This window comes from Pleurodeles waltl, chromosome 2_2 (assembly GCF_031143425.1).
Source record: "Pleurodeles waltl isolate 20211129_DDA chromosome 2_2, aPleWal1.hap1.20221129, whole genome shotgun sequence".
NCBI lineage: Eukaryota > Metazoa > Chordata > Amphibia > Caudata > Salamandridae > Pleurodeles > Pleurodeles waltl.
In genome coordinates, this window is record NC_090439.1 from 1,026,803,930 (window position 1) to 1,026,817,282 (window position 13,353).

At 38.1% G+C, this 13,353-nt stretch overlaps 1 protein-coding gene across 3 annotated transcripts in view; it reads right to left on the bottom strand.

Moving 5' to 3' along the window:
* The window catches only part of DNAAF11 (dynein axonemal assembly factor 11), a 210,929-nt gene that overhangs the window by 129,449 nt on the left and 68,127 nt on the right, over positions 1 to 13,353 (bottom strand). For all 3 annotated transcript variants that reach the window (XM_069220770.1, XM_069220771.1, XM_069220772.1), the window contains exons 2-4: positions 11,741 to 11,908; positions 3,930 to 4,007; positions 3,354 to 3,526 (exon numbers count right to left, since the gene is read on the bottom strand). In XM_069220770.1, the coding sequence (XP_069076871.1) occupies positions 3,354 to 3,526; positions 3,930 to 4,007; positions 11,741 to 11,908 (419 nt within the window). The remainder of the gene's footprint in view (positions 1 to 3,353; positions 3,527 to 3,929; positions 4,008 to 11,740; positions 11,909 to 13,353) is intronic.

Below are 13,353 nucleotides of genomic sequence, written 5' to 3' on the forward strand. Positions count from 1 at the left end.
GCTGCAGGAAGGACCATGCACCTTGCGTAGGCCACAGCCACAACCGGCCATCCTTGGCCTTGCCACTGCTACAGGCCACACACCCCTTCAGAGTCCCTGCCTGAACTCCCAGCGGGGCAGCTACCAACTGGACGTCGCACAGCTCATGACCCTTCAATCGGGACGTCGCCCAGGAGCCCGTATTCACTGCGTTCTGCTGCCCTACTCTCCACGCGGGCCATGGCTCAGGATGTCTTCCTCCAACCATCGACCACCAGGCCCAGCGCGGAGATCTCCCCAAGCCCCCCAAAGCTGGGATGTTCAATGACATACGTTGCCATTTGTAGGTAGTTGCAGCATGCGGAGACAGATGTTTTGTGGGGATTTAGGCTCCAGCCGTCAGAGCTGGCTTAATGCGCCGCCATCTTGTTGCACTGCTAGGCCACGTCCCATGCACATAAGATTTCTGTCTCACTTTTCTTTATACATTTGCCTTTAAACACTAATGCAGCCTCCCTTATAATGACTAAATATATACCAGAGCCTTTATTGGTTTCCTTACGTGAAGCTTACCTTTATTGTTCATGCATCCCTCACTGATTGATTTGGTCCAATTGGTTCCTATGCTCACAAACTATATGGGTCTTTTCTCAAGAGAGTAAGCCCCCTTTAGTGGGATAATTTTATGACAATAATTCAGGCATTACTGACAATTTGGATTTACATAATGATTAATTTCCTTATTTTGGATTGCCCCAATAATGAATTGTTTGCTGGGGTCTGTGTTGATGAATTTGTTTTTATATTTGTTTACTGTAACTTTTTACTATTGATTTGTTCCCCATGTTGAAGCCCTTCATGCAGCTCAGTGCAAGTTTCAGTCTTTTGGACATACCGCACACTGCACGTCAAGTTGTCCCGCATGTTCTTACCTGTTCAAGGCCTTTCCAGAAGGCTAAAACTTTTTTGGCTAGTCCCACAGCGCCAGTTATCCGGTAAGATAAAGTCAATTCCCTACAGGTAGGCTCAAGTTTGTTGAAAATTTTTTGGTGTGCCTTTTTTTTCTGGAGTATACAATCTGAGCAAGTCTATAATTTACAGTTGCTTGCCAGCCTTATCTATAACAACATTCTCCAACGTGGAACCATTTAAATACACCCTTTCCCTTATGATTAATTGTTAGTAACTACAAAGCTTGCACATATAACAGAGTAACCCTCTCTCTGGCTATATATTTAATCTCTGCCCCTCCCCTTTTTTTATTCCAACAGGTACAGACATACGTGTAGCTATCTGTCAGTGTGTATATATACACCTTTCACTGTAGTGTGACACTGGCTGTGGGCCTCCTCAGATTTTGTTTGTACTTTCCCCTTTATTGTAATTTAGTTAATTTTTTGTCTTTTTCTTTTACTGTATCTCTGTAAGGTATACAGGTATTAGAGATATGGCCCCTTTCAGTTCGTCAGTCAATTATTATTATTTTTTACTTTACATTTTTGACCAACTCCTCCTCCATTTTTGGCTTTTTTAAATTTGTCTCTTTAGTCAGCAATCAAACTCGTTGCTTCTTTTGTCCTGATGATGACCTGATAAACTGGAGAAAGTCAAAATGCCCTTGACATGTATCCGGCTGAAAAAGGATATCTATTGTTCAATACTGAAACTGTGGACTTTTCTTTGCATTCATTACCAACATTTGATTATTATTTTTTTCGCCATTATCTTGTTTTTATATATTTATCACTTTGTGCCTTCCGCATGATTCTCACGAGCTCAGCATGTTCACTTTGCAAATTTAGCACTTTCTTGTCTAATTTGTATTTGATGCTGCTTCTCATCGAACACATAATAGTTAAGTGAGTACAAAAACTATATATATGTCTTTGGATTGTATTTGGCCATAATGCCCCTCATTTGTGTTGTACTTTAGTTATATATACAATACATTTTCTTGTAGTATTTTAAGATTGACTAAGTTTGTTTCCTTCCATTGATGTTCTTTGGGACATTGTTGTATGATATAAACATTACCTCGATCCCTGTTGGGTGCATGGGTGACTCCTGTTGTGTATTCTATAGTGGGTTTACTTTTATCACTGTAACATAAGAGAGCATAAGGGAAGCTTTTCCCTCGCATTCTACAAAACGTCTGGTACTTAAATGCATCTAACGGATTTCTTATTGGAATGTAGATAACATAGCGTTCCCCCAGAGGTAATGCAGATTATTTGACAATCACATCCTCCACATTATGGGGTTAACCATGCATAATCCTCACCTCAGGTTTGACAAAGAATATAATATTTCCTGGCTTCCATAAAAGAAAGTTCTGATTCCATTAACAACTCAGAAGTAAGGATTATCACCACCCAGTGTCAGATTAACCTTGTGGGTGCACAAGTACATCTGAGAGAGTTCTAACGTTTACTCCATATTTAATAGGGTTATCTAGCAATTACGTAATAACTTTCAGAATGCATAATACGTTACAATCTTACAGTATGATTGGCAATTGATGTTATTTTTAGTTATCTTATGATTGATTTGAATTGTTATGCTTTTTTCACAGTGCTGAGTGCAGGTTGTGATCAGAAGCAAGAGTGATGTTTTTATTGGAGGTTAAACACACATTGCAAGCAGAAAAGAGGAAGGAATGTTTTTAAGTTCTGAATTGATACTATGGAATGTATTATGTGACTGGCTGATTTCAGCGTACTAAAGGCATCATTTCCTGGTATTATGGGAAATTTAGTTTTTCCTGAGATGTTAAACATAAGGTTTTACTATGTTCTTTTAAATGCTGGAGTAGGACTAAAGAAACAAGAAATACATAATTCTTGCCTCCAAGTCCCAAATCGAAATGAAACATATTGTTGAAAAAGTCAGTAAATTTTATATTCTACGTTTGTGCTGTGATACATACACTAAGCTATCTGAGCTTCCCCCCTATGGAAACATTTTGCATATTTCCGGCATTGGCCATCAGTTCAAGAACTCAATCAGTCACAACTGAGACATGACACTGTGAACAGAGAGGCATGCAATATCACTAATAAACAATGTCAATGATTAAATGAAAATAAAAAGAGGATTGCAACCAGTGAAGAAAGACATAAAAAGAACGTCCCTACCAACACAGTTGGAGCGATAGAACTTTGTTCTTCCATCAGATGTAAATATCCGTTGCTAGAAGCATATTTTAGGCCTATGTATTTGCGATATACCAACAAAATAATTTATTTGATGATTTAAAAGAAATAATACTAAATATGTCAAGTAAAGAGACCCAGATCTGCAGAGATTACAATCTTCCTACGAGGGAAAATGTGTGCATTATTTACTCAACAATGATTTTCACTAAAAGAACATACCTTCAATTGTTCAAGTGTTGCCACTACAAACTCTCTGTAGCCTGCAAACTCAGCGCAGGGGTTTCCCACCAAGAAAAGTTCCTCAAGATGTATGTTGTGTTTAAGACTTTCAATACTAGAGAGTTGTCCAACAAAATTCACTGTTAGGTCAAGTTTTTGAAGTGATTCACATCCTGAAACGGAAGAAAAAATTATTATTATATTTGTGCATAAGTAGTCAGAAATGCATGTGTGGATGTGCCAGACTTATTCCATTGTGATATGGGTTAGGCATGTTCAGTTGTGTGTATCAAGTTCAATGCACATTGCTTGTGTGAGGTATTTCTGTGTATACTTCCTTTACTTGTCCTCCTGAAGGGGGGTATTTATTAATATATAAATGTAAGTGTATAACAATGTTTGCAATAGGAAACAATGGCACAAACATTTTCATTAAGAATTGTATGCCTGTGGAACATTTCAGACCAGAGTTAAAAGAGTAGTGCATTTTTTTGCCACATCAAATTTGGTTTATGGCCTTAGTAACATATAGTTCAAGCAAAATATCTGTATTTCAACAATAACAAATTAACTCACCTTCCAGATTTTCAATAATTTCAATGTTATTCAAGGCTAGGTTTAAATATTCCAACTTCTTTAATCTGCTAACATTTTCTGAAAAAAATTAAACCAAATAACATCTCTTGATAGGCATAAACGAAAGACAGTGAAGACAGGCAAAATACATAAAATCATCTATTCTAATGCAGTCTAACAATAGAGAGGATTATGTTCATAACAATTAGATTGTATTTGTAAAATAAAGAACGTTCAATAAAATCAAACTGGTGTCAAGTCCTAAGGTAAAGAAAAAAATACATCAAAATCAAACTTGTAACATAAGTAGACATTGTTCAATAGAAAGACTCATAACCTCTATGGGCCATGTAATAGGCAATTAGCAAAAAAATGTGAAAAGACATCTATAGATTTTCTTTGATTTTCACAGATTTTTATCTACATATTTATGTATTCGTTTAATTTTTGCCGACTCACAAAAACCTCCTGCATCAAACATGAAACATGACCCAAGTTGTATATCTGCGCGCATATTTCACTTCGTAAATGAGTTGGAATATTTGCATGAGGGACAATTCCCAGGTGAAAAGTAATGGGAAATGTATATTGGTTTTTTTTTTTTTTAAGTAAATTTTTATGCTCCGCCGAAAATATTTTTCCAGGTAACAGAGATTCCCCATCCCATTCTGGATGTATAGTTTTGATTGCATTTTCAGGGTGCAAAATACTAAATATTCACTATAAAGTATGACTTGTACAAAGCATTTTGCAATAACAACCTCCACTCCTAAAGCTCCAATAGCCATATTTAACATCAGCACTGGATAAACTAGCATTATGGCGAGCTATGAAAGGTGGGTTCATAAGCTACTTACCTGCTGTGGTGCGAGACTCAGCAGCTCTTTCCTTGTTCTACAAGCCCAGCTTCACATCTCTCCTCCAAAAAAAGAAGATATGCTGGCCACTCTGCCTCAGTCGTACCCTCTTCCCTCCATGCATGCTAGGCATGGGCTACGGCTGAGCACGAAAACAAAAGATCCGTCGTTGTTTTATTGCCTCTTCTTGTTAGTGTAATGTGTATTAACACAGTTGACATTGTGATGTATTAGCGTTCCAAGGTCGAGCATTCTGTCTAAGACAGTTCCTGGACGGAGGGACGAGGCAGACCTGTTTCCTGTGTACTGAAGTTTAAAGGAATAGAATAAATTGAATCATCACGCGGCTTCTGCAGATACTATTTATTGTGGTACTAGAATACACCACAATATTTTGGCGAAAAGTTTTAAAGAACCCTGGCACCTTTTGAAGACCGACAACCCAAATCCTTTCTGCGTATCTGTGCAGCCCTGTAAGTGGTATTTAATCTAAATTAGAACATTGGAATGCTGGGGGCTCCATTGAAAACAATGGAGTGCTGCGGGCTTTTACTGGCCGGTAAAAGCCCGCAGCGCCAACATTCCAATGTTCGCTTTGTTCACAGCTACAGCTGGGGAGCGGGCCTTTAAGAGCCGGTAGAGCCCGCTACGGCGGGTTCTAAGGCTATAGTAGAGTGTTTCTCTACTTACAGCACGGAGGACGACGCAAGACCTATCGCGTGAGAACAAACGATTCTGTCTCGTGCACCAAAGTATTTTGCTGGCTCGTGCATTTATTCTTGTGTACTGCGCATAGCTTGCCTTGTGCAGTGTTCCTTTAAGAAGTGCATTGTGGGTAATGAAACATCAAACTCATGTTCGTTGCCATTGCCATGACAACCTTCGTAATCTGCACTGTTAAAGGATCAAGAAGGAAGATTGCGGTGCACCTGTAATTAGGCGCACGGGGAGTGTGTCTATTCGCACACAGTTAACGTGTGTTTTTACCACTTGTGCTGCCATAGGAGTGTGTTGGAGTAGGGAATTTAAAGTAATTATTTTCCTTACGTCTAAAGGAATATTAAACAGTTACGTTGGTCCTGGTTTACTTTACACAGGAAACAGTTGAGGACCAATCTATATATAATGTATATATAAATATATAGTTTATTTATATACACATATATGTTTCAAAGTTGAGTTTACTCCGGCCTTATTATTTATCAGCATGGCACAAACGAACTTTAACATTAGTCCTCCACATGCATTTTGGGTCTAGGGGTCAGAGCCCTCAATGAAATAAGTGGAGTGGAAGGACTATTTTACAAATTATATTGGTGCCATTGATGAAGATGGAAACATTTTGGAAGAGCAGAAAAAAATAATTCTTCCACATTCTTTGGGACTTTTAGGGTTAAAAACGTATAATGGAATGCCAAAAAACATTACATGGAGGTGACGGAAATGTTTTTTCAGCAGCGCTACAAGACTTAGACAAATATTTTGTGCCTAAAGTGTGTATCGGCATTACCAATAAAAGAGAATCTGTTGATGATTACATAGCAGATTTAAAGAAATTACCCATAATTATAAGTTTGGTGTGTTACATGATGATCTTATTAGAAATCAACTTGTTGTGCATGCTAATAACCCAGCCACACAGGAGCGGTTATAGATAAATGGTGACTCTCCACTAGAGGATGTTGTAGGTATAATACGAAAGGCAGAAATTTCAGGGAGATGTGCAACGCAACTGAAAGTACCTGACAAGGAAGGAGAATGTGTTTGCAAAGAAACTAACCGTAGACAAGAGAAGGAGCAGAAAATACATTTTAGAGGGAAAGCAGGAAGTAAAGAGAGGCGATGTTACCGTTGTGACATTAAAGAACGCTTAACATTTTTTGAGGCTTGCCCGGCATTGAAACAAAAGTGTAGCAATTGTGGCATAATTGGCCACTTTGGGAAGGGGTTCCAAAAGAAGAAAAACTGTGTTAAATGCATTTATGAACAAAAAAGCGTCAGTGATAGTGATTCGGAGGAACATATTGGAAATTCGAAGGTTGTCAAGAATCTAAAGGATAAATGTTGTACTGAACATTGAGGAAAGTGATTTCAGAGGGAAACGGGAATGTGAAATGATAATTGGAGGTGTGCCAATTACAATGTGTTCAGACTCGGTATCACCTTATACTATTATTAATGAGAATATGTGGAAGAGCACGTTTGTAGGGAAAATTGGTGGATATTTGTTACACCTGAAACTGAACCTGAAAGTTACACTGGAGAAAAAAATATTCTAGGTTACAGATGATCGTCTTTTTATTTTAAAAACAGATATACTAGAAGCAACTGCTATGCAGCAAAAAGGGGACCTTTCGTTCTAGATTGGCAGGATCAAAGAAGGTTGCATATAATTTTGGATCCTCATAGTAAAAATAAAGAACTTGTGATAGAATATGGAAGTTCAATTGGGGTTGAGATGGAAAGAAATTGCCAAAGGTTTTCTGCAAACAACTAGGAAGATAAAATGGTTTTGAGCATGAAATTGTACTAAAAGAGAATGCTCAACCGAAAGTACATAAGTTGAGACCAATACCTATAATAGTGAGAGATGAAATGTTGACTGAATTGGAAAAATTAGTGCAAATGGATGTGACAGAGACCATACAGATCTCTTAATGAATCTCACCAGGGGTTCTCGCATAATGTATCAATGTATCAATGGTAATGTAATCAATGTATCAATGGTAAAATCCATCTTTGTGTAGATTAAAGACATTTGAATAATGCCATTGTTGTTGTTCGCTTTCATTACCAAAAATCACGGAAACTGTATCATGCTTGAAAGGTGCTACTTGGTTCTCAACTATTCCTCTATCTGCGGCTTACCAGCAAATTATGCTTACACTACAGTCTAAGAAACTCACAGCCTATATCACTCATGTGGGCTCTTTCCAGTTTAAAAGGATGCCATTTGGTCTGGCATCAGCCATAGCTGTTTTTCAACAGTTGATGGACAAGTTGTTTGGGAAAGAAAAAGGAGTGATGTTTTACCAGGACAATATTTTAGGGTTTGGGGGGAAACAAGCAACAACACGATGAAAGATTGCAATGTGTATTGGGAGTGTTTGAAAAGAGGGTTTGACTGTTGAGTAAGTGCAAGTTTGTGGAAAGAAATGTGACTTATTTGGGGCAGGTCATCAGTGGTGAAGGGGGAAAGCCTAAGCCATCATTAATAAGGTTGTTCATTGATACTCCTGCACCCTCTAAGAAGGATGAAGTGAGATCATTTTTAGGAATAGCAGAATTTAGCACAAAATTCATCTAGAATTTCGCAGATAAGGTTTACAACATAAGGCAACTTTGTAATTTTTAAAACAAATTTTAGTGGAACTCTCAGTGTGAAGTAGAATTTAATGTTATCAAGGCAAATTTGTGTAAAGTAACCAACTTAAGAAGCTTTGGGCCATATGTATGATCACATTTTCCCATAGACATAGAACGGGTAAACACTTTTGAAACATCTGGCCCTTTGATCCTCAATTAGACTGTTTCCTGACTACTGATACTAGTAATAAGGGGTTAGGAGCTGTATTGTCACAAAAGGATGCTAAAGGAAAGAGAACATAATTTTGTTTGCATCACGATCCTGAACGCCTATATCCCATTATAGAAAGAGAGGGACTTGTGTGAGCATAGGGTTTAGAACATATTCGCTCCTTTGTGTGAGGTAAAATGGTTACTATTCAATGCAATCATAAACATTTGATCAAATTACTCTCTTCAGAAGGAAATGTGGTGGCATCTGCTAGGATTGCGAGATTGTCTATGAGAATGAAAGATTACATTTACCGGATGGTGTATGTTCTGGGAAAAATAATGTAATGGCTGATTATTTGTCCAGAATGCCCTGTCCATTGGAAGAATGTAAGGAAGATCCATGGAATGATTTCAAGGTTGCAATTATACATGACTCGGGCAGACCTGCTATAAAAAAAGAAATGTGGGAGAAAGAACAAAAGGAGGATGTGGAACTGCAAACTATCTTAAGATACTTGTTGGAAGAGTGGCCCAAGAAGGACTTGTTGTCAGAAGGGTGTAGACATTTCTGGCAAGTTAGGTCAGAAATGTCCATTGATAATGATTTCGTTTTGATGGGAAGTAAGATTATTCCTCCTAATGCATTACGTGAGAGGATCATTGAATTATGTCCTGATGGACATTTTGGTGTAGTGAGAACTAAATTAGAGGTTAAAGAACGCTTCTGGTGACCGGGAGCGGATAAGGCAGTGAAAGGATGTGTTAGGGCATGTAATATTTGTTCATTTGCTGATACAACCCGACACACTTTAAGACCACCTATGGATCAGAAATGAGTCCCTAAACAACCATGGGAATGTGTAGCTGTGGATTTAATGGGTCCTGTAGGAGAGCAAAAAGAATATATGATTCTATTGATGGATCTTTTCTCAAAGTGGCCAGTTGTAGACATAGTGGAAAGAGCTGATACTGCATCGGTATTAGAATTCTTAGACAAAAATATTTGTTTTGATCAGAAGGAATTCCTGCATTGCTTCTGAGTGGCAATGGTGTACAGTTTATTTCTAGGACTGCTAAGGCATACTTTGAAAGAGTAGGTTTAACACATAAAACAACTTCTCTTTATAAACTCAGGGGGAATGGAAATGTAGAAAGGCTCAACAGAGTGTTAAAGGGGGTATTCAAGCAGCAATGAGAAAACATTATAATTGGTGTGTTGCTGTTTGCAAAGCTGGGTGGGCTTATACAGTGACTGAAAATGAAGCTACTGGAATTAGCCCATTTGCAGCAATGTGAGGTAGGTAAGCTAGATGCAAATTTAGTCCTGCATGGTTACGGGAGTGCGAAATTGAACACTGGTCACTGGATAGTGTAAAAAAAGATTGAAAAGAACACAGGAGAAAAGTAAATTATATTATGGTAAAGTACATACAGTGAAACCCATTCAGATTAAAGTGGGAGATTGGGTGCAAGTAAAAAAACAAACCTTATAAGGTGGCAAAGGGGGAAAGTAGATTTTTTTTAATCGGAACAAGTAATGGAAGAGTTGCAGAATGCTGTAAGACTGCAGAGTGGAAAAGTATGGAACCTGAAGCACATTGCTTTGTGTTCAGATAAATATTGTGGGGAAGGTGATGTGTTATGTGCTAGAGGTTCTATATGGCTAAAAGACATGGAAGACCATCTACATCTACACAAGGGGAAGTGAGTAACAACCCTAGCACGTCCGTTTTGTCTGGTAATGAGGATGAGGGGAATGTGAAAGGATCGAGTGGTGGATTGGAAGAACAAAGGTTAAAAAGGAAGTTGGATGATGCTATGTCTAATTGTGAGAAGAGGAAAAGGAAATTGCCTGGCTGGTTGAAAGATTTTGTGTTGGATTAAACATCTGTTCACAATATGTTGTTCACAATATTATGTGTTGGTTTTATTTTGTTTTTATTGGATTATTCTTTTTAGTGTGTTAAGAGGGGGGGATGTGTTGTATTATTGCTTCTTCATGTTAGTGTAATGTGTAATGACACAGTGTACATTGTGATGTTTTAGCGTTCCAAGGTCGAGAATTCTGTGTGAGACAGTTGCTGGACGGAGGGACAAGGCAGACCCGTTTGTTGTGTACTGAAGCTTAAAGAAGTAAAAGAAATGGAATAATTGCACGTCTTCCGCAGATATTCTTTATTGTGGTACTAGGATAAACCACAACATCTGTGGCAGGGCCACACCTTCTCAAAACAGTACTGGTGGAACTATAATTGTATACGCTATAACAGTATTATGTATGAATCGCAGGTTCAACCTAATGCATCTGTCTCCCTTCTCTTCATTGAAGCACACATTTATTGATATATGAATCTTATATCTGTCTTCTGAGTGGTTGTTTTTATTAATAAATATTATTCATAACATTTTACGGCCCTTTTAGTTATGTTCCTAAATTCAGAAGGAGAAAGAATCTCAGTGTAAATGTGCTCGTTCCAAATCATCCACATGTTAATTAAAATAGCAAAATGAAGCACATTAGGGTCTTTGAAAGTAAACCAGCTCTGTAAATGGTCACCCGTGCTCCAAGCTCAGCCCTTTTAACAGCAGTCAACTTTGTGAGGTCAGCTGCATTTATAATATTCTAAACTGGTGCTAGGACCCATCTATGACATGTGATGTGCTATTGTTTGCCAGAAAAAAACACAGTCTAAGCACAATAGAGGGAAATATCTACTGAGGTTACCAACAGCTCCAGGCACAATCTTGTGTGGACGGCAATGGAATTTTATGTAAGGATAATCTAGGATTATCTGCATCTAGGAATTAATTTCTGCTAAGCATGACATGCACTTTCCCTCAAGCAGGCAATATCTTTTGTAAAGGGCACGGTCATTTATGTATTTTAGGCATACTTGGTAAGTAGAAATGTGTCTGACCCTATTTAACAACAGAATATTAAGTAACATGTTTTTATACCATTTTTAAAATTGCATGTGTCTTCATTAAGAGACTTGTATAATTTTCTTTACAGACTTCTGTTCAGTGTAATCCTGGTGAACCACCTGATTACAAGCAGTTTACTTCAAACACTTGAAACCGACAGAAGTAGTCATGCTAGCCCTACGTAGAGGAAGAAGAGGGTGAGAAACAAAATATCCAATGAAAAAAGCATTAGGATTTTACTTCACCAACCAACAGAACACAGCGCTATCTGGCATTCATCGCACAATTCAGAAATTGGATAAGAGGTAAATATTTTTGTTAAAAGGTGTAACCAAAGCATTTATGCTTTAAACTTAACAAAATACGGAAGTTAAGAATAAATAACTTCAGAAACTGAAAAGAGGTAATACTCATTCTAATGAAAAGCAATTGAGAATTTCAATGCTATCGTGCAATAACATCATAGTAAATATACATTCAGAAGGGCAGCACCTACTGTGTTCAGCTTACCTATTTTTGGAATTAAGTTATTTTGAAGATAGAGAATTTTTAAATCCCTACACCACTTGTCAATATGTTCTATCCTTTCTATTTCTTGTTGGTGAAGAGAGATTTCTTCAAGTGAAAATATTTCACAGTTATTATGTTCAGCACGACGTCTTAGAAGATCTTCTGTGACTGAAAGAAACACAATAATTTTCTATTAGTAAACCATTACAATTGCTTCCTTTGAGCTATCATACATGACCTAGAACTGTGTTTGTAAAACAATTTAAAGTGCGTAGGCCTTATTCCGAGGTAACTGTAAATTACTTATCCTGAGAGAATTAGGATCTCCAGGTTTTTCTAGTCACAAATGCTAACTTGTATTGAAAGTTGTAACTATGGATTGAGGGTGCAAAAATGGGACCTGGTATTGCCAACATGGTGGACATCCTAAAGTCATTAATTTGCAGCCATTCATACATATTTTCAATGCCTTGCCCCACAATCACTTCACATATTTAATAATACATATTACAAACAACAGTGTTGAGGAGCCACAACAGCACCCCTATTTTTCCTGATGTTTTAGAAAAAGGGATTTTCTATTTTTGATATATATAAATAAACAACGAGGAAAAAAATGTGCAACTGGACGATAACCTAATCTTGTCGCAACTGATCTTATGACATGGACATTCATGTTGAAGAAACATAGCAGACTGATCTACATCATGGCCCTTACTTCTGTGAATCAACAAAATCAGTAAAACTACACAAAGGTGGTCATTATGACCCTAAATTGGCGGTATCACCACAAACAGGATGGGGGTGAGGACCGCTACATTATAAGTGTGGCGGGTTGGCCGCTCCCAGCCTGCCACATCTCCACCCATACCGCCATGGCGGTATAAACCGATGGGCTGGAGATGTTCATATACGACCCGACGGTCAACAGAGGGGCGCCGGCGGTTTTAGGACCCGGCCCACCGCTATGGTTTCCGCTGCGGTAGCACTGCCACAAAAACTATGTAGTCTGCACAATTAGTTCCAGGGTCACACATTTAGAACGCAATCCTTTTGTGCGCATAGGAGAGCCCTTTCTCTCTAGACTAACTAAAGACGCTCTTCTGCAACTGTGGCACAGGACAATGAGGATAGTGTTTTATTATTTAAGCAGCGTCCACGCTCAACTCAGGGAGAGGCACTTTATGCTGAAGTTTATCATGGAACTGCTGTGACTGAGATGAAGCCCTGTTGACCCTGATCTTCATCCTGAGAAGGACGACAGCCATGCAAGACAAAGGTGCAGGCTTCACATTTAGAGAGGTTAATTTTATAGTGAACTAAGGGCAGCTTCCTGACACCGTATGCCAAGGTATTGGGTTAAATCATTCCAACAGGTCTGGCAGAAGTGTACTCCCTCTAATCTCTCTCTAGTGCATAGGTACTAGTGTAAGATAGGAGCAACATTAGGAACAATTAACATGGTTGAAATGGTTGTGTTTTTCACCATTCTAACAATGCTTACTACAATGATGTGTCTCATCTGCTTAATAATCACAGCTCATGTTTTATTTACAAGGATAACATTTTGTCAATAAATATTTCAAAATGTATTTTCGTATCTTCTTTTTGTG